Source organism: Salvia splendens, unplaced genomic scaffold, assembly GCF_004379255.2.
Source record: "Salvia splendens isolate huo1 unplaced genomic scaffold, SspV2 ctg975, whole genome shotgun sequence".
NCBI classification, from domain to species: Eukaryota; Viridiplantae; Streptophyta; class Magnoliopsida; order Lamiales; family Lamiaceae; genus Salvia; species Salvia splendens.
Genome location: NW_024599666.1, coordinates 1 through 23,019, shown reverse-complemented (window position 1 = coordinate 23,019; position 23,019 = coordinate 1). Strand labels below are relative to the sequence as shown.

The following is a 23,019-nucleotide window of genomic DNA, read 5'->3' as shown; positions in this document are numbered from 1 at the left end:
GCGCTCGCTTGGAATTACCAGAGTTTCAGCCTTAGAACTCTGCGTTTGCTCATTTTTCTCTTCAGAGATCCCCGAGAATCTTCGTCTATAATTGGTTTGCTCCTTTCTCTCTAATCGATCATTTCCGTTTGTGGAATTTAATTTTGTTTAGAATTAACTGTTTTAGGTGATCAAAAGTTTGCTCAGTTGATGTTAATCGAGCATGTGGAGAGCAGTTTTTGTCTGAGTTAGGGTTCTTGTGTGAAAATTGGGGGAATTTGATTGCATTTTCATAACAATCTTAGGTTTCTGTTTCATTTCCTTTTGTGGAGTTTTGTTGAGTATTAGCTGATTTCGGGGATCAAAAGTTTGGTCACTTGATGTTAGTTTCCGATTGATGAATCAAGCAGTTTTTGCCCGAGTTAGGGTTCTTGTGTGAAATTTGGGGGAGAAATTTGATTGCATTTTCATTACAATCTGTGTGTTTTTTTCTGTTTGATTTTGTGATAACGAATTTGCATCATGTATTGGTTATTGACAAATTTGCAGGACCGAAAGAGTTTGAAGCTATTTGGAGGTGCCTTGGGCAATGGCGGGTGAGTAGAAATATTATGATGAATATACTGAAATCAAGCTGCATTGTATGATATAATTTCAGTATGGTGTGCGTTCTCGTTTAATCGCTTTCGATAATGGCATGGGATGCATATTGCGTATTGTATCCCCGTGGGTCAGTAACCGTGAAATTCCTAATATGGCTATGATCTTATCTCATGTAGACGTGCTGCAGAAGATCCCGTTCATCTAATAGTCTGTTGTCATGATATGGACTAAATATGCTGTTATGGTGTCTAGCTGGGTGATTTGTGTCTGTTATAAGCTTTTGTTCATTGTGCTTTCAATAAAGATAAACGTGCACTATTGAAACAAGTTCAATGATCTGATGCATATGTTTGTCTGATGGTCTCTGGCTAAGGGTTTGATGTGCTTAGGAATCAGAAATTGTTTTACTTCCGAGTGCAATAGTGGGCTTGATGAAATCAACTATATATACATTTGAGCTGGTTTGAGCAAATATAGAATTTGATATATTACTAGTTTCTGCATGATTTCTTCGTTGGATGAGATAATTGATAAGTCAGCGAATTTCACAATGCCTTTTGATGAATTATTGAGTCGTAATCGGCGAGGGTAGATCGATGAGACTAATGATCAAATATAACCTCTCTCGATATCCAAGCTCATTCTATCTGCAGATATCTAATTGTTTTAATTCAATTACAATGGTATTTCTTTTCTGGGAAGTGGGAATCCCCGGGATGGGCTGTTTTATGCAGTTGTTGACATTTCTCCTGTACTTTAGGCAATTTTTGAAAGATTTGATCGAGATAGGAGTGGGAAAATCGATGCTATGGAATTGAGGGATGCCCTACATAGTCTTGGATATGCAGTGCCACCTTCTGTTCTGCAAGTCCTGATTTCTCGATACGATAATGGCAGCAGGCGCCCGGCAGAGCTAAGTTTCGACAGCTTTATCGAGTAAGCTCCCCCTATTCTTATGAACATACCAAAACTATTGTTTTTGTTCTTATAGTTTCATCTGTATATTAATTGGTGTTTTTTTTTGGTTCAGATGTGGGATGATTGTAAAGGTGAGCTACAGTTTCAGTGAATCTTCTAACAATATATTCATTGTTTGATTTTCCTCTTCAACCTTGAACATGAGACGCTATCCTATATTCATATTTGAATCCATTTTCAGGGTTTGACGGAGAAATTCAAGGAGAAAGACAAGCATTACACGGGATCAGCGATGCTAACGTACGAGACATTCATGTGCATGATCATCCCTTTCCTCGTCGCAGATTAGTATCTCCATCTTTCCACTATATATTCTCTTGATTTTGTTTTGCTTAGTTTTTTCTAGAGCTTTGTACATGTATAACAAGGAGCAAAGCTAATGGATTATTTTTCTTGGTGTGTTTGGAACAGAAATGTGTTTACTTGCATATTTTCTTCACATTGCAAAACATATAACTTGTCATCATTTTAGTATGCATATAACTCGAATTTTTCACCTGCAAAAAACGAAAAATTTAGAAACCGTAAATAAAAGCAAAAAATAACCGGTTAATTTGGTTAGGTCGCCAAATTTAATTTGGTTTGATTTTCAAATAATTTGGCATCCTTTTAACCGAATACGCACCCCTAGTTACGGTATCACATGTCATGATCCGACCGGGCTCAAGACGCCGTGGAGACGAAAAGTAAAGCATCCAAAGATACTCCAAAGTGACATATTCCATTTGAAGAAAAGTATAAAGAGATATAAACAAGAATGCAACATCATGAAATGTGATTGAGGACTCTTTCTTGGTGCAACACCAAATAGACTTTTGTGGTGAAAGATACAAACCTATCACAATACTAATCTCCATTATTGAAGGCCATTTAACGTATGTTATCTAACAAACACTAATTTCAACCAATATTATCTTATCATATCATATCACTTATGTCATCAAAAATTTTCACCTTGGTTCATAATATTTGGAGACACAAGTCAAAAACACAAACCTCAGAAATCATCCTTGGTCTGAAAGCCTCCTTGTTCTCCCCATCTACTTCGAACTTGTAGTTCACTCGATAGGCTCGTTCTTGCTATAGAAAATGAAGAAATAATGCAACGGGAACGAGCAACGAGTTCGAGAAACACATCCCCTGCAAGCATGAAACATGTCATCCATAGCATAAAACAGAATACTACACAACATAAGCAAACATGCACTAACTTTTCTCTTCGAAGACGAATACTCCATACGAGGAGGGGGAATGTAGCCTTGGAGTCCAACATTGTACACGGGAGTGCCATCCAGGTAAAATAACCCATAGTTTTGTTCAGAAACAGGGCCGGTCTTCAAATCCTCGTTAAACAGCGCAAAAACATAGATGTCGAGTGGCACTGATGGCCTAGCCGGGGTGCCTTGGTTCTGCTGTATCCGTTTGAGCAAGTTGCTGTTGTACAATCTATGGCCCCCACCTCGTCTACGTCCCCCTTAGACGGCCATCCTGTCTCGGAGACCTTGACTTGTATATCAGTGTGCTCCATTGCTTTGATGGCTGCATAAACAGCATCAATTTGTGCAAACAACATGTTGTCATAGTGCAGGTTGGTGGTGGCGTCTATTGTTCCCGGACTGGGCTGGAAAAGCGCGTAGCTAAGTGAGATCTCGTCTGGGCTGGCCTTATATGCAAAGAAAGGATATGCATTTATGAGGAAGGGTGAGTGAGTTTGTGTGTGGAAATTCAAAATGCTTTGGATGTACTCTGCAAGATCCGGCCGGGAACGAGCTGCTCAGGATTGCGAATGAGTGGGCCGTTGTCTCGGATATCTCCTTGTTTAGGCCAATATTCGTGACAGCAGAATTCACTGACTGCATAGCTGGGAGGAGGTATGGGATGAGGTGCTGCGTGTTGTTGCCTGTGAGGACTTCGCTGCCAACGGTGATGCATGTGATTTTTGTCTGGGATGTGTAGGGCTTCACGTGCTGCTCGAGCCACGCCTGGGCTTGGGATGGGTCGGACATCTTTTGGAGGAGCTCGTTGCCTAGCCCGATCACAAACTCTACTTGTGTGTTGGCGAATGCTGAGAGCACGTTTGGGTCCGTGTCGTAGAGCTTGACTCTGGTTATGTTGAGGGAGCTCAGGAGGGAGGCGACGCGTGATGGGGCCCGGAGGTCGTTGGCGATCTGGCCATAGTTGATTCCCACTCCGAGGCCTCGGATGCTAATGAATGAAGCTAAAATACACACCTATTAAGTATACTGATCTTGATGACAGGAAAACGTGTACAAAAACTGCTAACTTAGCAAGAATTTCTTGGTAAATGAGTAGAATTAATCTAATGAGAGGAAAAAATGAATGAACAAAGATTGTCAACTTTGCAATATTTTCTTGGTAAATTTAGCTAATGTAATGAACCTAAGAGATGGAGAGAGCCTAATGAGTTTATACTAATATTGATGATAGGAAAAGGAACATAAAGAAAAACTTTTACAAGATTTTGTTTCCTAATATAGCCATGAAATGCTAGAAATGAATCTCAGACAATATAAAGAAATCTAAGAAACATATCTATGTACCAATCACAGGAGAATCATGGAAAAACAAATCTTTCCTCATTTTTGCACCAAGAATCTATTCTCTACGTACAATTCATTTCACACCTAATAAATAAATAAACAAAACAATTCTTCCCATAATCCCATTGATTTTTATAATTCTGAAAGATGAAAATAAACTTCACATGCAAATTGCAATTATTCCAGCTCAAGCACTCAAGACTTCAACAAACTGGAACTAAAAATCCCATTTTTTTCTTGAAATTGAAAAGATTAAAAATTGCTACTAACAAAAAAGATAAAACCTGAAAATTGAGGAGGAGGAGAAGAACCCTGCAAAGAGTGGCCATAGCCATATGCCAACTCTCCGAGAATTCCTGCCACACCACACTGCTTTGTTGTTTGATGTCTGAATATATAGATATACATAAACATAATAATTTATAAATATTAGTATAAAAATGAAAAAATGAAATTAGATTCCACACAGCTGAGATCAGTAGAAGACAATATCTGAAAGTGAAGTTTGTACACAATTTTCTTGCAAATTGAAATGAAAGCTGCATAGCTGCCAAGATTTTTTTTGAACATTTTCTCCAGTTGTTTATTCCCACGTAAGAAAACTGGACTCATCTGCTTCTGCTTCTGTAATGAAATCTGATTCCCATTTTTTTTTGCAACTTTTTGAAAGTTTTAATCATAATTGAATGATGAGATAAATTTCATCACCTGTTAACAACAGAGCAATAGTTTCAAGATTTATTCTTTTAAAAAAAAACTTTCTTAGAATTGCGGTTAGTAGCTAGCAAGTAGTAGCCAACTAGCAACATTAAATTTCTATTAGAAAAATAGTAGTAGTACTACGGAGTAGGAGTACTATTTATTGTTGAATTGTTTAGGTATATGTACATATAAATTCATTTCATGAATCCAGATTAAATACCATTGAGAGTCAAGATTCTTAGTTACTACTATTAAGTAACTACTATTAATTAGTTAAATATGGATGGATGGAGAGAATATTTTAGTGATAGACAAGATTCTTTATGTGGATGGAGTACTAGGAGCATTGAACTATTGCCTAATTATGTCATTGAGTTCATATAAGTAGCAGATTCAAGTGGGGTCAAAGTCGACCGATTCCACAACTTAAGAGTTTGAAAAATCTAGGGATTTACTTTAGTTCTTTATTCGCTATCCATTGCCAAAGAGGCAAAGACGGATGCCGCACAGCCTCTGTCTTTAGACATAGTTGACGACCAGCGACCTTCTTCACTATATCTTAGCTCACGAATTTCGTTTGTAGGTTCCCCTTTTCATACATATATTGTATTTTCTCATTTGAGGTGCATTTAAAAATGCAAATATGGGAAACTTTTTTAGGTGGGCTCGATTTGGGCGCCTTTATTCTTATTCCTCATACTTCATTTCAACAAAAGCATATCTAAAGTGCATTGGGCCTATTATATATGGGCCCATCAGCATATCTCCTTCTTTGAAATTTCCAACTATTTTTAAGTACAAATTTTGAAGATTTGTTAAATTTTTGTATCTTGCTAAGAAAATTGTTGAGATATCTTTTTAGACCAACTCTTGTGTTATTAATACTTGACTTCACATTACACCAACTCTTGAATATTTAATACTAAAAACTTCTTTGATTTTTGTTTTGAACTCTGACAATGTTCCAATCGATTGTTATTACTTTATTTTGAGTATTACTATAAATTTGACAACATAAAATTAATAAAGCACAATGAACACTCCCTCCTCTATTTCCAACATAAACATATGACAAAACAAAAAAATACAGTACAAGATTTTGCTAACAGAAATTGATCACCAAAGCAAGGTTAAACATAGTTTCTTTTTTTTATGTCTTGATGAAAAATGAGATGATAACAATCAGTACAGATCACCCTCCTTGTGTGTGTGAATCACACAGTCTGAAGTCGGGTAGGAAACGCAGGTCAGCAGGTAGCCTTCCTGCATCTGTTGGTCGTCAAGGAATGAGCCATCGGACTGGTCGACATCCCCCGACACCTTTTTCCCCGCACAGGTGGAGCATGCTCCGGCTCTGCATGAGTATGGGAGCTCGACTCCGGCTGCCTCAGCAGAGTCCAGGATGTAGCAATCGTCGGGTGCCTCAAACTCGGTCTCAGCACCGTCCGGTCCAACCAGTTTCACCTTGTACACGGCCATGGCAGTGGCTTTGAAATCAGACTTTGCCTTCAAGCCAAAGATTTTAGAAGTGCACTTTACAGAACCCAAAGAGGATGGGATCTTGACAAAGGCGGTTGTGGTGGTTTGGCAACAAGGCGCACTTCCAAAGACGGAAACGGTGGGAAGCGTTGCAGTTGACATGTTGTATTTTTTCCTGCAAAATACACTGTCAGCTCATTGATGACAAGTGATATCGAAGCTATAAAGAGAACGAACGCATCTAGGGCAGTAAGGCAGTATTGTAACATGTTAATTGTGTAAAGATAAGAGAATGTTATCATGTGTAACAACACCAAACAAAAATCAAATGCATATAACAATTTCAAATTTATGCAATCTGCAGCAAAAGACACTTTCAGCTGGTTGATGACAAGTGAAATCGAAGCTAAAGAGAATGCATTAAGGCAATCTCATAACGTGTTAATCGTGAGACTAATCAACAAAAATCAGAAAGTTATCATGTGCAACAACACCATACAAACACGAAAAGCCTTCTTTCCATTATAATTTCAACTTATGCAATCTCCCACAAGAGACTGTTTAGGGCAATATATAATGTATATGACCCTGTTGCAGATGGTCACAGTGAAGGAAGCCATATTTGGTCATCCATTCTCACAGTAACAAAGCGTTAGATGTTCGGAGTATTATGAGAAGAACAAGCACATGGCGCCACGCCCTTCAATCGAAGCTCCATTACAATAAGATTGGCTAATCCAAACTCAAATAACATCTTAACAGACACAACACTCCTACTTAAGTACTTGCTTATAAAACCAAATACACAAGAAAAATCCTACATTTGTCAAATTTGCAATTGATTTTACACCCATGTAAAGGACTCGACGGTTTCAAAAAAACATAAGAAATCTTCAGATTCCTAAATCAAGTGACAAGAATTCACACTACAACATATTCAATTCTTCACAACATTTCCTAAATATACTCAAACTACACATTCATCAGCAAATCAGGCATTAAGGTGACAAAAAAACTCATTCACAATCTGAGGAAAAAAACACAATATTGCATATAGAGAGCACACTCAAAAATAAAATCCATACACATGCAGATTATAAGCATACATTAATGAAAATCAGCTGAATCTACCAACAATCAATAATCAATTAGAAGAAGAAAAAAAGTCGCCATCCACAACCAAACATCGCAATTAACAAATAGACAAAAAAAACACAAACATCACACAGAAATCGTCAATCTAATTCAGCAACGAAACAGAATAAACACAAATCCTCAATAACAAATAAAAACAACGAAACCTCACAGACTTTGAAGATCCAGCCCCGATCCATACAAAAAACACAATTGTTTATCAAAATTAACAGTAGCTCGATGCGGAAATACGATTGCATAAACAGAAGAACGACAACTGGCAAGTATTTTCTACCTGAGGCAGCAAAGTGAGAGAAAACCACAGCGCCTCTATGAGTAGGATCAACGTTTGTTACAATAGAGAGTGCCGTTATATAAAGAGAGAGAGAGAGAGAGAGAGAGAGAGAGAGAGGCAAAAACTAGGTGCCGAGCCGCCACCAACCTACTTAGCTCAGCATTTGGTTACAATTAATTTATTTCATTTACAGAAAATTATAATTAGGCCCGTGGGGCCCACACTGCGTGATTCATATACGGTCAAATTTGTTTTGGTAGTCGCACCGATATCATTCGTCATTTCAATTGATTATTTATTGCTGTTTGCCGAAAAAATAAAAAAAATATATAAATCACTGTTTTTGTGTTGAAAGTTGAAACTAATTAGTTTTTACATTATAATAAAATTAAAGGGACCGCCTAATTACATAATTCAACAAAACAAAATTTAATAGGGAGGAGAGGAAATGGAATACCAACACCACAGAAATAAGTCAAATAATCACACAATAAATATGTAGCATAGAGCAATTAAAATGCTTTATCAAATTTCCAGGATTCTATTAACAGAAATGGACCAGGAAATATTTGCAGAAAAATTACTGACTCCGTCCCACAATTAGAATTTTATTTTGACAATTCATTACTTATTCGCATTTTATTATAAAACTAAAATATATATATAGAATTCATAGTTTATAACTTATTTAATTTATTTCTCTTTATATTTTTAAAATTTTGTGCTTACATCAAATTGACTACTATTGACTATGGGACAAAGTTAGTTCATGTGAATTGGGATCTGTGAGTCACGTGAATCTCAAAGTGATAATTGTCGACATACAAAATATATTGGGTCAATTCTGAGGGCTTGCCACTTTAGATTGGAGTCTATTAGAAAATCTCAAAGACTGCTGTCTTTTAGTCAGGAGTCTTTCGTAAAATGTCATAAAATGGCATTTTGGTAATAATAAGTAAATTAAAGAAAATGAATAACAAAATCTCCCAACACAAATAAATATAATCAAATTTTACAAATAGAAGCAATATTTTAATATAGACGGGAAAAAACTGTCATTAACATAAAACTCGCATTCTAATAAACTTTTTCAAGTAACTTATGTTCGATTTCTTAAAAAACCTAGAAAAAACGGTGGAGAGAACTAAATAAGCAAAACACGAACAATTAACAGTAAATAACGAAATGCAAAGATGTATCCATAATAAATCAGAGATCAAAGTCACAAAAACAGAAACAAAAAATTCCATTTCTGGGAAGTTTTAAATAGTTTCTACGGCTTGAATAACAGAAGTTTATAAATTTCTCAGAAGATACGTTGTGGCTTTCCCATGGTGCTCTTCAAGAACAAGCACCTCACCTGATACCATCACAAACACAATAAATAAGCAGAGAAACATCAGAAATTATTTGGAAGTTGCACCTATCAACGAAAACATGGGATATGCTTGAAAGTGGGGGACTTACATTTTGCCAATTCTTTTTCAAAAGTGAAACGAGGAAGTTGACGCTCATTTGCACATTTTGGAAGATCTGCTTCTCTTCCATATCAAGGTTGCCAACAGCAACACCCATGCAGAGCACCTTCTTCAATTGGAACTTAATGGTCGCCTTGGTCTCGTTCACCTTGGATTCAAGAGACTCCTGGTGAGTCACTAGAGTGGGGAACTTACCTGCATCATAATAATAAAATTAGAAAAATACAATAATAGCATCCAAATCACCAATGTCTAATCATAAGGTTCATATCAGACAAGTCACAACAGTTGACCAGTGTATATTATTAGTACACTTTGCAAGTTCAAGTCAGAAATCAAAACTTGCAATTATACAATTATGTGTACACTTTGCTTTATCCGTAGTCATAAAGAACAATAAGACATAGTACTAAAGAATGGCCACCACATTCGGAGCCTTTTTTAAATCAAAATCATCAAACTATTCTACAAGGAAATTTAATCTGCATACTATGGACATGATGAACATTCTAGTTCTAGTAAAACATGAGAGATCACCCCATGAATCATAAGTCACATAAATAACACATGTTGAACTGCTCAACACTTGCAATAGTTAAATGTACTTGCCTGCCTTGTTCAGACCAGGTCCCAAGAGACGTGGAATCTGCTTAATGACTGCTTCTGAGGCCAAGAAAGCGTGGTACCTCTTTGCTAGCTTCTTCACCAATTTCTTGTTTTTGTTCAACTTCTTCAGTGCTTCCACATCCATGGACTCAAGGCCGATCTTCTCCGCCTGAAGAAACAATCAAAATCAAATAAAAAACGGTGTTGATGGCATAGAATTCCAATGCAGGAAATTCTTCATAAAAGAAGAAGCAATAATTCAAAATAAAAATTAATACCAAAGATAAGTTATAGCAAAAATGCAATTCAATTCATACTGTAACAGAACGCAAGCCTGGTTGTGCAACAAAAGAAACCTTATACTCGGTACTTACATAAAGAAAAAATCAAATACTATTCACTACCATACCTCCTCAACATGCTGGGCATCTCCAAGCATGCAAATTTTCATTTTCGGCCTCGGAATATGGGGCAACCTAACAGACCCACTGAAACGTTTGTCCTTTTGGGGATCATAGTTCTTGAGTCCAATCTGGAGTTCAACAGTCTCAGTAAAGTTGCGCTTCTTCTCCTTGGCATCTGCAACAATCACAGTGATGGCTTCCCTCAGCGCCTCACTCTGAAGCTTACTGAAATTACAATAAGAGAGACAACATCAGCACATTGTGGCAATGGGAAGGAGTAAACATCAGACTCAACCATTATACTACTTGACTACAAGACTAAACAACATGATCAACCAGTATACTTCATTTTTGGATGAGAAAAGGTGAGGAGGGCTGAAAATCAGATTCAACCACTACAATATTCAACTACAACGCCACCAGTGAAAACTGTTTATACAACCATAAGCACAGCTTTAGCCACACAATACTGGACAAAGCTAACGGAGAAACTTCCTAAATGACAATAACATTGATGAGGCGTAATAGTTTCTGCCTAATAACCATATATCAGATCCCTAATAGTACGTATCCAGAATATACATAATTGAGGAACAAGGAAATGAAGTACAGTAGCTACTAATCAAAAATCGAAAAACTGAATAACCAGAGAAGATGATTCCGTCTAAGCTAAAACTTAATATCAAATACAGAGCATCTGAAATCAAAAAATGGTGAATCAGCTTACCTCATCGTTCACGGTCAATTAGGTTCCCGAATCACTACACGATCAAAGATAAAAGACCAGAAATAATCACAGTTATTCAGCTAAAAATTGAAACAGAAAGCGAGAATGAAATACAAATACATGCAAAACCACACGGTGTCGAGGGAAATGGCGTAGCGGCGCACCTGAAGAAAAACCCTAGACCAAGGGTGGTGAACGGTGGCTGGAATTGAGGAGAGAGAACGAGAGCTGCTGAATCAGAAGCATAAATATTGACACGCAAACCCTAACTATAATTCTAATTGGGCCGTTTTGGTAGATATAAAAGGACCTATCTAAGTGGGCCAGATTCGGGACTTCAACATGGTAATTAAATTTATAAATTTAATCAATCTCAATTAATCCTCATAGGGGTGTAAAGGTAATTAACATTCGAAAATTTTATATCATATTGTATCAAAAATATTCATATGAGAAAATATCATATTGTTATCGAATAAAACATTTTGGTGTACAAAAGTTTTGGAATGGAGCATTTCTAATATTGTTTATGTGACAGATTTTGGGTATACAACGCTAAAATCTATGAGTATATTGGATTTTACTAGGGGTGAGCAAAAAAAAAACCGAAAATTTGAAATTCGGTTCGGTTTTTTCAGTTTTTCAGTTCGTTTCGATTTTGAAATTTTGAAAATTTCGATTTTTCGGTTCGATTCGGTTTGATTAAACAAAACTGAAAAACCGAAAAACCGAATTTATTTAATACTACTTAAAACCTTACCCTAATTCTCTTCTTCACTTCCGCCTCTTTTCACTTCCGCCATCTCTTCTCCATCGTCGCCTGCGCTTACGCCTCCGCCCTCCAGTCGTGCTCCGGAGTTCAGCTTGACGCTGGCACCCCTCCACCAAACTCCCCTCTACTCTAGCAGTGCTCCAGAGTCCAGCCTGACACCGACGTCGACGTCTCTCCACCCCAGTCTCCACGCCGGCACCCTTCACCCGACGACTCGTCGCCCTCCAGCCATCCAGCAGTCCCTCCTCCTTCAGGCCTCAGCCATCCACGCCGAAGGTAAAATCTCCTACTCATATTCACATATTTGATTCCTATTTAATTTGTGTATTATATCCAAAGTTGCATGTAAGTTTTTATACTGTGAAGTTGAGTGTTTAATTTTGTAATGCAGTGAAATTGATTGTTTAGTGTTTTGATATAGTGTGTAATTTCATATGTTGAATTGAGTGTTAAAATTTCATACTCTATAATTTATTATTGTAATATATGCTTTGTTAGATGGTGAAATTAAGTGTTAATTTTTAATAATTGAGTGAAACGGATTGGGAGATACCATTGATGTTATAATTTTCTCCAATTTACAATGTAATGTTATATAATTTTCTAAATCTTTTTCTTGTAGATGTTGAATAATGAAAGTGAAACGATCGTAGATAGCATCGTAATTGAAGTTACTTCCCGGGTGAATGACAAAGGGGAAGAAAAAAAGGGAAAAACTATGGACAAAGGATTTGGCCAAAGTTCTTCTATTGACACTTGGAACTTTGATCAATAAAAGATTGAGAAGGCTTTAGCTTTTATGATGATTGTTGATGATTTGCCTTTTGAGTTTGTTGAAGGGAAGAGTTTTCAACACTTTGTTTCTAAGATATGTCATCGTTTTAAGATTCCATCTAGAAAGGAACTTGGCAAGATAAAGCATGGTATTTGAAGCTTTGGAAAATGAAGACTAAATACTTACTAGTATTAAATTTTATTTTGGTTGACATTGATGTTGTGGCTTAAATATTTATATTTTGTTGGTTGATGGATGTTAATCATGTTAGGGTTTTATGGTTTTTTTTTTTTTGATTTTTCGGTTTTTCTATATAATTTCGGTTTTCAGTTTTTGATTGAAATTCCAAACAATTTCGATTTTTCGGTATAATTCAGTTTTTTTTAGTTCGATTTTTCGGTTCGGTTCAGTTTTGATTTTAAAGGAAATTCGATTTTTCTGGTTCGGTTCGGTTTGGACAAAAAACCGAACCGAAACCCGAATGCACACCCCTAGATTTTACAATATATCAAATACAAATACATTAATAAGTATATCAAAATATCATTATACCATACCATTTCATTTATTTGTATCAATATATATATATATATATATATATATATATATATATATATATATATATATATATATATATATATATATATATATATCTGAGTTGTGATCAATGTCGAACCAATTTTAAAGACCGAACTAGAGACCAAATCTGGGCCATTAGATCTAGTTTTTTTGATGAGATGTGCTGCTGTGTAAATTTTTCGGTCTTCATTACAAGCCCATTTTACTTCATTGTATAGGTTTATTACTTCATTCTGCACGTAATACCTTGAAACTACAACATGTTTTTACTTTCTTCCAATAGGTTTTGAAATGATTCAACATATGTTTCATTTGAATTCATTGACCTGAGTTTTTACTTTATTTACATTAAAAAATGCAATTTATTCAAGTGCGTTTATTACTTCATTCAGAAACGTTATTACTTCATTGGATAAGGTTTTTACTTCATTCCAGTAGGACTTCAAATGCTTTTACACATACTCCATTCCAATAATTTATTACATCATTCCATGTGTTTATTACACCATATCAGCGTTGTGGTGGTGGTGATAGATATTGTAGAGAGAAAGAACGGCACGCGACGGCGAAACCGCATTTACGTACTGGAATGAAGTAATAATCCTACTAGAATGAAGTAAAAATCTACTGGAATGAAGTAAAAACCTACTAGAATGAAGTTAAATCTTCGTAACATGTTAGTATGACTTATTTACCTTCGGATGAATTAAAATAGGCTCGTAATGAAGGCGAAAATAATTGATAAATTTGTGTCTCTCATCCATAAAAAACTAGATCTAAAAACCCTAATTTGGTATGGTTCGGTGGTTCGGTCTTTAAGAGTGGATTTGTGAATAATGAGACTCTATATAGATATATATATATATATTGTATTTATATATATGCTATTGTTTCACTTATAGTATTAGTCGGTTTATAATGTGTATAGTATGATATATCGCATCTATGGCATACATCAATAGGGATGTATTCATATCAGAGCGCTAAGTATAAGTAAAACTCAAAACACTTGCAATCCATTGGATCTTGTGATATAACGGTCACATTGATATCACGTGTTATCTAATAATGTAGATTTTTAACTTAATAATGTAGTTTGGTTAATAATGTAAATTTTCAGTTTAATAATGCACCTCGACTAATAATATAGATTTTTAGTATAATAATGTAACTTATCACAACCATCCAATCTAAGAATCCAAAGGCTATGATTTGTGCTGTGTTTTACACTAAGGACTTTAACACACTAGTCCAGAGCCTTTGTCCCAGCGGCAATGAGCTTAGACATTATTGTATGAGGTGCCGAGTTCGAACCCTCTTGACATCAGATGCAATTTCCCCCTTTCTATAGTATATGAGTTTATTTGTACTTTCCTCATTCATATAGAAGTTAGTTTTTTTTAAGGACTTTAACACACTATATAAATATCCATATATAGCATATCTATATACTGTGTATGAAAATTCGAATTGTGAAATTGTATTGAGTTTTGCCGGTGGAATGATACTCTCTATGTTCTCTAAAAATAGAAACTTTTAAAACGACACGGATTTTAATGCAAAATTGAAAAAGTGAGAGAATAGAAAAAAAAGTGTGTCAGTGAAAAATATGCCCATTAGAGAGAATTTTTTTTCCTTGAACAGAAAGTTTCTATTTTTAGGGACGGACCAAAAAGGAAATGATTTCTATTTTTAGAGAAGGAAGGGAATATAAATTTGACATGATACAAAATTTGACCTGCTTCGCCTATTGGCATTCAAGAAAAATAAATTATAATCCGTATATTGTTCAGTGAAATATTTCTCCTCGAGTTAAATCCATGTTCAAAATGAACAGGACACTCAAAAAGATAGCACTAGAACTTATCAACTGCAAAGGGAAAGAAAAAAAAAACTGCAACTCCAAATTTGCCAGTAATTTCATGTGTTAAAGAAATCTGCAGGAGCGTTGCAGGAACAAGAAATAGGGTAACAATTATTGAACATCAAAATGCATCTTCTAAGCTATGGAAAGAAAAGGATGCCAGGGCAAATTGTTCATCGCTGTCACTTCACTCTTCGGACTGTCTCTGTCCCAGAACCGAAATATCCTCATAGCGTTTCTGCAATAACGTAAAAAAGGAATTACTATACATCAGGTTCTGTCTCAGAAATGCTGTATTTAAGCAACTGTTTGATTTTGTGCTTAAAGAGACCTTAGCAAGATATTATGAGAGTGCAACGAGCTAAACCCTACGAAATAAATTACAGAACATAAGCTGACGCCAGTTAAGGTTAGCAGCATCTTTAAATGGTCATATAATTCATTCCAGCACAGTCTTAACCCTAAACCCTAAGATACAATTTGCATCACAAAGGAAGGCTGATGATACTTCATGACATGTCCCAAGATGAAAGCATAATTGTCGATTATGAAGGCATATCAGTTACAAAAAGCATTACATCTTGATCAGAATAGTCATTTGTATATTTGTGCAAGCACACTAGAAACATAAGCAAGCAAAATCCTTATCTTTCCTAAAACTTAGCTGGTGTGCATAAAGCTCTCGCTCTACATAATGACTAGAAGCACAAGTAACCAGTAGCCATAGGTATATATCATATATTCCACATCGAATGCATCTCCATCAACACATATTAGTCGAATCATAATGTTATGAAGAATCATAATGACAGAGGTAGTATATCTGTAGTGGCACTTCTTAGTTCTTAATGATGCAAGTATGAGAGACAACTTTTAAATTTCAATCTATCCACACCAACTCATATTACTCGAATTCAACCGAAAGATATTCCTATACACTAGAAAAAGGTTACATCACAGATTAATTTAACACACAAATAACCCATACAAATGTTATGATGAATCAGCAGCTTCTTAGAAACAGTAGTATCATTTTATTACCTCTTAAAGACTGTTCCTTGAAAGCTAGAATTTAACTACCATATAAAATTGACAATTTCAAAAGCTCAATCAGTTGGACTTGGACAAACTCCCACATAATCTAGCTCAGTCAACATAAGCAACAGATGAAATGAAGTTACGCAATTAAACCACAACAATCAGCTAATTTATTTAAATTGAAAAAAATTCAGTAAAAGCAATACCCCAACGTTGATGTGTTCCCATAGAGCGTGAATTCCACGATCGACGGCCTAAATTAGGGAAGAAAAACAACATATCAGATCAGAATCAAATTCAGAATCATAAATACGCAATCAAATTGAAGAAGATGATAGCCGCCAGAAAAAAAAATCTATAAATTCACACAGATCATCACCAACTTCTCTTTTCCGTCTCCCCCAATCCCCACGCCAATTATAGAATTAGTACCAATTTCTCAGATCCAATTCAATCCAGCTACCACAAACACGTAAAAACACACAAAATTAACAAAGCTATATTTAAATCTAGATAGAAGATACATACGCGTTCACCGACAAAAGCGCCGACGAGGACGAAGGTGACATAGACCGGAGTGCGGCGCATGACCAATCTATACATGCCCTCCCACGCGCCGCCGCCTCTCCTCCTAACCGCTGGTTCCATTTTCAATAGATGCTTTTTTGCAACAGAAATCAGGCAGCGGGAGAAACTTTCTCTGATCTGTCAATCTCTGCGATGATTGAGGAGAAATGGTGAAACTTCGATTTTTTGATCGATTCCAATCTCTTCCACACGGGCTTCGATGGTTTAGTGGGCCGGGTGCGAAATTTCGGACTTTTTGATAGGTATATATGAGCCCGGCCCATTAGCGTTGTAAGTGTACATTTTAGGCATGAGAAGAAAATACCACTGTATTCGGTTTAATCGATTTGACAAGTCTAAATTTTTATATTGTTCGACTCAATGGATACATGTATTAAGTGTTGGCTTTTCCCATGTGAGTAAATTAGTCTATCGTAATCTTATGGAGTACTTAAACCATTCAATTTCGGACAATCATATGACAAGTTAATCTAGAACAATCGAACGTCTCATAAACTTACAGTCTCAAGTTAAAACTATTTTGTCATTGCACGCAAAAGTATGATCAAGTTTACTAGAGTTTGTTTACTAAAGTAATATTCAAATTTGTCTAATATATAACAAAGAGACAATGTAAAGAGACGAAAAAGTCTAGCTTGGGTTGATTGTACTTTTGTAGTGTACAAAAGTACAAGTACGCTTACTTAAAATTTGTTTACGCAAAAGTCAAATTATATAGATCATGTAGCTTGAGTTTTCAAAAATGAAACAAAATCAAAATAAGACTTAAATTTATTAGTATTGATTCACATAATTTAATTATAATTTTCAAAATAAAATTATATGATATGACCATTTTTTGCAATAAAGATCTAATAGTGTTTTAAACAATATGGGTGCTTGTATGAAGTACTTTATTTCAAAACTTATTTAATTTTATTTAATTAACAATTCAAAATTAGTGGGAATAAAATATAATGGGCCTTATTGAGCCTCTACAAATGAAACAAATATTTCTCTATACTAAATTATTACATGAAACAATAATAATAATAATAATAATAATAATAATAATGATAATAATAATAATAAATAGTAGTAGCACTAAGATAAAAAATATATTATATGTTATGATGAATTATATAATAGCTGAGCCTCAAATTTTTACTTGTATTGTGAATTTTTGTGAGTACAAATTTTGACCTGCTTCACCTATTGAATGCACATGGAACTCGAGAAAAATAAATGATAATCCGTATATTGTTCAGTGAAATATTTCACCTCAAGTTAAATCCATGTTCAAAATAACCAGGACACTCAAAAGGATCAAACTTATCAGACTGCAAAGTAAAAGAACAAAAAAAACTTCAACTGCAAAATTGCCAGTAATTTCGTGTTAAAGAAAACTGGTAAGCACATTGCAAGGACGAGAAATAGGGTAACAATTATCAAACATCAAAATGCATCTTCTAAGCTATGGAGAAGAAGAGGATGCCAGGGGCAGATTGTTCATCGTTGTCTTCACTCGTCGGACTGTCTCTGACCCAGAACCGAAATATCCTCATAGCGTTTCTGAAATAACATAATGAAGAAATTACTACAATCTATACACAAGTTCTTGTCTCATAGCAAGTTATTACTATGAGAATGCGTCGCGCCAAACTATACGAAATAAAATACAGAACAAAAAGGTCAGGGAACACCGAAGGACGTCATTCAAAGTTAGCAGCATCTTTAAATGTTCATATAATTCATTCCAGCTCGGCCCCAAGACAATTTGCATCACAAGGGGCCTCTGATGATACTTTATGACAAGTCCCAAGATAGAAAGCATAATTGTCAAATATGAAGGCATATCCGTTACAAAAAACATTACATCTTGATCAGAACACTCATTTTTATATTTGTGCAAGCAAACCAGAAACATAAGCAGGCAAAATCCTTATCTGGTCTGAATAAAGCTCTCACTGTACATAATAATGACAATACATCATACCTTGTACTTTAGTGTTTTCTATTCTCATGACACGTTCCTACAACCTGAGGCTTCTAATTCCATTTCCATTTCCATTTCCATTTATATTTCAACTCCTACGACAAATCTGAAGTTTTGAACTGCATCTTCTTTTACTGATAAACATCATTAATAAAAACCGATCCCCTTCCAAAATCCCCATTTCATCTCACTATATTGAGCAATCACCATTGACTTGAGCTTGATAAGTCCATATGAAACAGAACATAATAGACAGATGAGCAAACTTGAAAATGTTGAATGCATAGATATCCTATGCACCAGAAACCTCTTGTACTTCACTTTTTTTTATCAATATTAGTACTGTATTAAGCAAAATGAGCCCTGAAAGGGTTTAAAAGAATATATCTTTAGTGGCACTTCTTAAAGATGCAAATAATGAGAGACAACTTTAAATTTCAATATATCCACACACCAACACAGTAATCGAATTCAACCGAAGATATTCATATACACAAGAAAAAGGATACATTCCAAATCAATTTCCCATACAAATGTTATGACGAATCAGCAACTTCTTAGAAGTACTATCAGTCTATCATTTTATTACCTCTCAAAGACAGTTCCTTAAAAGCAAGAATTTAACTACCATATCAAATTGACAATTTTAAAAGCTCAATTAGTCGAACAACTCCCACGTAACCCAGCTCAATCAACATAAACAACAGAAAAATGAAGTTACGCGATTAAACCACAACAATCAGCTAATTTATTTAAATTAAGAAAATTAAATAAAGCAATACCCCAACGTTGATGTGTTCCCATAGAGCGTGAATTCCACGATCAACGGCCTAAATTAGGGAAGAAAAACAACATATCAGATCAGAAACCCTCAAATTCAGAATCATAAATACGCAATCAAATTGAAGAAGATGATAGCCGCCAGAAAAAAATTCTATAAATTCACACAGATCATCACCAACTTCTGTTTTCCGTCTCCCCCAATCCCCACGCCAATTATAGAATTAGTACCAATTTCTCAGATCCAATTCAATCCAGCTACCACAAACACGTAAACACAAACACAAAATTAACATAGCTATATTTAAATCTAGATAGGAGATACGCACGCGTTCACCGACAAAAGCGCCGACGAGGACGAAGGTGACATAGACCGGAGTGCGACGCATGACCAATCTATACATGCCCTCCCACGCGCCGCCGCCCCTCTTCCTAACCGCCGGTTCCATTTTCAATCGATGCTTTTTTGCAACAGAAATCAGGCAGCGGGAGAAACTTTCTGTTTGTCAATCTCTTCGATGCGATGGAGAAATGGTGAAACTTCGATTTTTGATCGATTCCACTCTTCCACACGGGTTTCGAGTTCGTCGGTTTAGTGGGCCGGCCCGAAATTTCGGACATTCTGATGGGTGTGTATGGGTCCGGCCCATTAGCGTTATAAGTGCGCATTTTAGCAGAGAAAATACTAGTACTCCGTATTCGATTTTAATCGATTAGACAACATTGAATTTTTATGAATGTTGTTCGATTCGATGGGTTCGGTATATAATAGCACCACAATGACTTGTACAATGAGCCTTGGCTTTTCCCACGTCACAAAATTAATCTCTAGACTCTAGTAATCACCATTCAATCTCGGACAATCGCATGACAAGTTAATCTAGAGCAATCGAACATCCCATAAACTCACAGTCTCTCGTAAGTTAACAATTTTGACATTGCACGTAGGAGCGTGATCGAGTTGACTACAGTTTGTCTCCTATTATTATCAATGCACATTACGTTTTGTGAACAAAATACCACATCGCTATACGATATCATATACAGTAATAAAGTAAAATACGAGAAGCAGCGGAGAAACCAAACACCGCGGCCTGAGTCGCGAAGTGAGACTCTGTCGTGTAGAGTTGTGGATAAATTCAGATAAAAAAAGAGACAAGACTGTGGTTTGAGGTCGCTACATAGCCATAGGAAGATCCAAATTTGCCTGATCTAACAAAGAAGTCTAGCTCGGGTTGATTGTACTTTTACGGAGTACAAGTACAGTGAAGCTTACTCACTCTTGATGGCATGGTATATGCGGCGGACAAACAGCAACGACGCTTGAAAACTCACGGCACCCAGCATCAAGAAAAGCGCGTAACAAATGCAGGCGTTGTAGCCGAAGAAGAAGGCCGTCTGCAAGAGGCCAGTCATATTCGAATGCAGGTAGAAGTATATACAGTAGCAGAACATGAAGATAGCTGTTGAGCCACCGCGCATTAGAGACCTACAAATTTGTAAGAGCAATGGCGGTCGTAAGGGAAATGGTAGAAACAGGCGAAAATATGCAGTCGATGAAATGCCATAAACGATAAGCACATATGGAAGTATCCTTTCAAGAAAAAGGAGAAAACAATGTAATCTGAGTATACCTCCAATGCCATTTGTGGTCTTCGACAGCCAGTTGAAAATATGTCAACCCAACGCTTAAAATAGCAGTGATCAAGATAAGGATTACGAACGTGAAGAATAAAATTCCTGGAGAGCTATAGAGTTTATAGCCCCAGATTGTAGCATAAAAATGGTGTAACTCGAGAGCAACGGCACTGTAAGGTAGAAGACCTGCAAGAAACATTTGGGCTGGGGTCTTCCGGTACCAAGCCAACGAAGGAATCTCCCTTGGACATTTCTTAGTGACGGATGAGGCCGGGGAAGCAGATTTATAGCGGTGCCCAAACACTCCTCCTAGGGCAAGTAGGGGAACTGATACTAGTATATATACGAGAACAATGACACATATCGTTCCAAGAGGAAGAGCTGCAGTCACCCCGAAAGATGCAGCCAGTAAGTTGAGGATGAATGATGTGAAGAGCAGAGGACCTAAGAACAGTATTCCTACGAAAAGGAGACTTTTTTCCTGCAAAATATATGCATTGGTTTCACATTTTTATTGGTATTTTTTACAAAGAATGACTCAATGTGGTAAGGGAAAAGCATCAATACCCGTCCAGTTTCAGCATACTGACTATAAAATGACGCAGATCTGTAACTCGCAATTGCTGGAGTAAGAATGTAAGAAATGAACACATAACTTGAGAGAGTACCACGGCTATACGGTTGGAAGACTCCCAGAAACGCCAAAATGAATAAAATGAATAACCTGTTTGACGGGGACAAATTTGTAACTTGGATGATACAAGAAAAACTAGTACTCGACTAATTACACGATGTTAAAAAGCACCATAGCCAAATTACACGATGGTTGCATCATGGAGCAATTCTAAACTAAAAAAGAACCAGCTTGGTATATATGAAGAGCTCTTATATGAATGTAATTATCATTTATTGCGATATCAAATAGTTTGAAAAGAGACACGGACTCGACTAAGCTAGTGTGACAGCCACCGAATATTATGTTATGATAGAGGAGGTAAGAAAATAAATGAAAATGACAGCTTACATTGTCAACAACTGGGTACCACAGCCCAAAACTGCAGAGAGCAGTGGTAGATTCGTTGGGCATCTGAACACGTCCTCGTGAATGTATTTCAACCAACTTCTTTCTCCTCATCTTCATCTCCAATCGACAATCTGAAATAAATAATAGAGGGAAGATGTCAGAACCAGGTGTGTAACTTCTATGTACGGCGAAACTTACACTGAAATGCAAGCACAAATTAGGAGCAAAAAGCAACGAGTACCACGGCGCAGAAAGTTACTTTCTTAAGTCATTCTTGACATGCCGCAGCAAGAGCAAAGTAAGCAGTCCCGTGAGCAGAATAACTACGACAATAGAATTAGCGAATGAGAACCAATGACTTTGGTGGATAATATGCAATGAGGAAGCTCTAGCGTATCTCTCCATTCTGTTATCGTATGGCATAGAGGTTCTTTTCCAGGATATAGAATAAGTGAACTCGACTTCAACATCAACATCTTCTGTTATATCCACCATATGACTTGGCTCGCTGAAGGCATGGATTTCTATGACTTGATTTCCATTGTAAAGAACATCAAAGTGAACATGGGTAAAGAGTAAAAACTTTTTCCCTTGTTGTCAGCTTTCCAGCTTTCATCCTCAACTTTGCCGATGTATGCCCAAAGTGGAAGATCATCACAGTACATGTTATAGTAAAATCATTAGCGATAGAATCCCTGAATTTTGTTATATCAGACTTTGTTAGCTTGTTTGGGCAAACAACTGCTTGGGTTGTGTTGACAGCAAATCTCAAATCGATAAAGCATTTGCTAATCGATCACCACTCAAAACTTCCCCAAAGCTTTCCTTCTTTTGAATAACCTGATCTGCCAATGAGATAAATAGTGAGTTATGAATCTGCTTATAAAGGTACTTCTTAGCAACGGGATCAAATAAACTTGAAAAATGCAAGAAGATCACCTAAAAGAATTTAGTCTGGAAGAGGGAACAAATAATATCTCTTTAAGCATGATTTGAGCAAGATACATTCTTACATTATGGACTGAATATGCTCTCGAGAT

The 23,019-nt window shown here is 36.2% G+C and overlaps 3 protein-coding genes, 1 long non-coding RNA gene and 2 pseudogenes across 4 annotated transcripts; 1 reads left to right on the top strand and 5 right to left on the bottom strand.

Moving 5' to 3' along the window:
• The first annotated feature begins 6 nt into the window (after positions 1-6).
• LOC121791950 (probable calcium-binding protein CML48) lies at positions 7-1,974 on the top strand. The gene is made up of 5 exons (XM_042189751.1): positions 7-94; positions 529-575; positions 1,343-1,518; positions 1,613-1,631; positions 1,742-1,974. The coding sequence occupies exons 3-5, from the start codon at positions 1,391-1,393 to the stop codon at positions 1,847-1,849; spliced, it is 255 nt and encodes an 84-aa protein (XP_042045685.1). The 5' UTR covers positions 7-94; positions 529-575; positions 1,343-1,390; the 3' UTR covers positions 1,850-1,974.
• Positions 1,925-4,450, bottom strand: LOC121791952 (annotated as a pseudogene).
• A 1,393-nt stretch (positions 4,451-5,843) lies between these two features.
• On the bottom strand, positions 5,844-7,880 carry LOC121791948 (ferredoxin, root R-B1-like). The gene is made up of 2 exons (XM_042189749.1): positions 7,732-7,880; positions 5,844-6,477 (listed from the first exon to the last, which is right to left on the bottom strand). The coding sequence occupies exon 2, from the start codon at positions 6,462-6,464 to the stop codon at positions 6,006-6,008; it is 459 nt and encodes a 152-aa protein (XP_042045683.1). The 5' UTR covers positions 6,465-6,477; positions 7,732-7,880; the 3' UTR covers positions 5,844-6,005.
• A 1,029-nt stretch (positions 7,881-8,909) lies between these two features.
• Positions 8,910-11,227, bottom strand: LOC121791947 (60S ribosomal protein L10a-1). Its single transcript, XM_042189748.1, has 6 exons — positions 11,111-11,227; positions 10,947-10,980; positions 10,225-10,444; positions 9,819-9,984; positions 9,199-9,404; positions 8,910-9,091 (listed from the first exon to the last, which is right to left on the bottom strand). Exons 2-6 carry the CDS (start codon positions 10,949-10,951, stop codon positions 9,038-9,040), a joined length of 651 nt encoding a protein of 216 aa, XP_042045682.1. The 5' UTR covers positions 10,952-10,980; positions 11,111-11,227; the 3' UTR covers positions 8,910-9,037.
• A 3,595-nt stretch (positions 11,228-14,822) lies between these two features.
• Positions 14,823-19,674, bottom strand: LOC121791949. Its single transcript, XR_006048785.1, has 3 exons — positions 19,647-19,674; positions 19,320-19,367; positions 14,823-15,174 (listed from the first exon to the last, which is right to left on the bottom strand). It is a non-coding gene; the product is annotated as an uncharacterized LOC121791949 (long non-coding RNA).
• Positions 19,675-20,393: 719 nt separating this feature from the next.
• Positions 20,394-22,824, bottom strand: LOC121791951 (annotated as a pseudogene).
• Between the last annotated feature and the right edge of the window lie 195 nt (positions 22,825-23,019).

Excerpts from the sequence above, each read along its gene's own strand:
- LOC121791947 (XM_042189748.1), bottom strand. Across the intron at positions 9,405-9,818 it reads ACCTGGTCTGAACAAGGCAG|GTAAGTTCCCCACTCTAGTG; the intron begins GCAAGTACATTT and ends ATTATGATGCAG. Across the intron at positions 9,092-9,198 it reads TGAAAAAGAATTGGCAAAAT|GTGAGGTGCTTGTTCTTGAA; the intron begins GTAAGTCCCCCA and ends TGATGGTATCAG.
- LOC121791950 (XM_042189751.1), top strand. The coding sequence starts at position 1,391 with ATGGAATTGAGGGATGCCCTACATAGTCTTGGATATGCAGTGCCACCT.
- LOC121791948 (XM_042189749.1), bottom strand. The coding sequence starts at position 6,464 with ATGTCAACTGCAACGCTTCCCACCGTTTCCGTCTTTGGAAGTGCGCCT.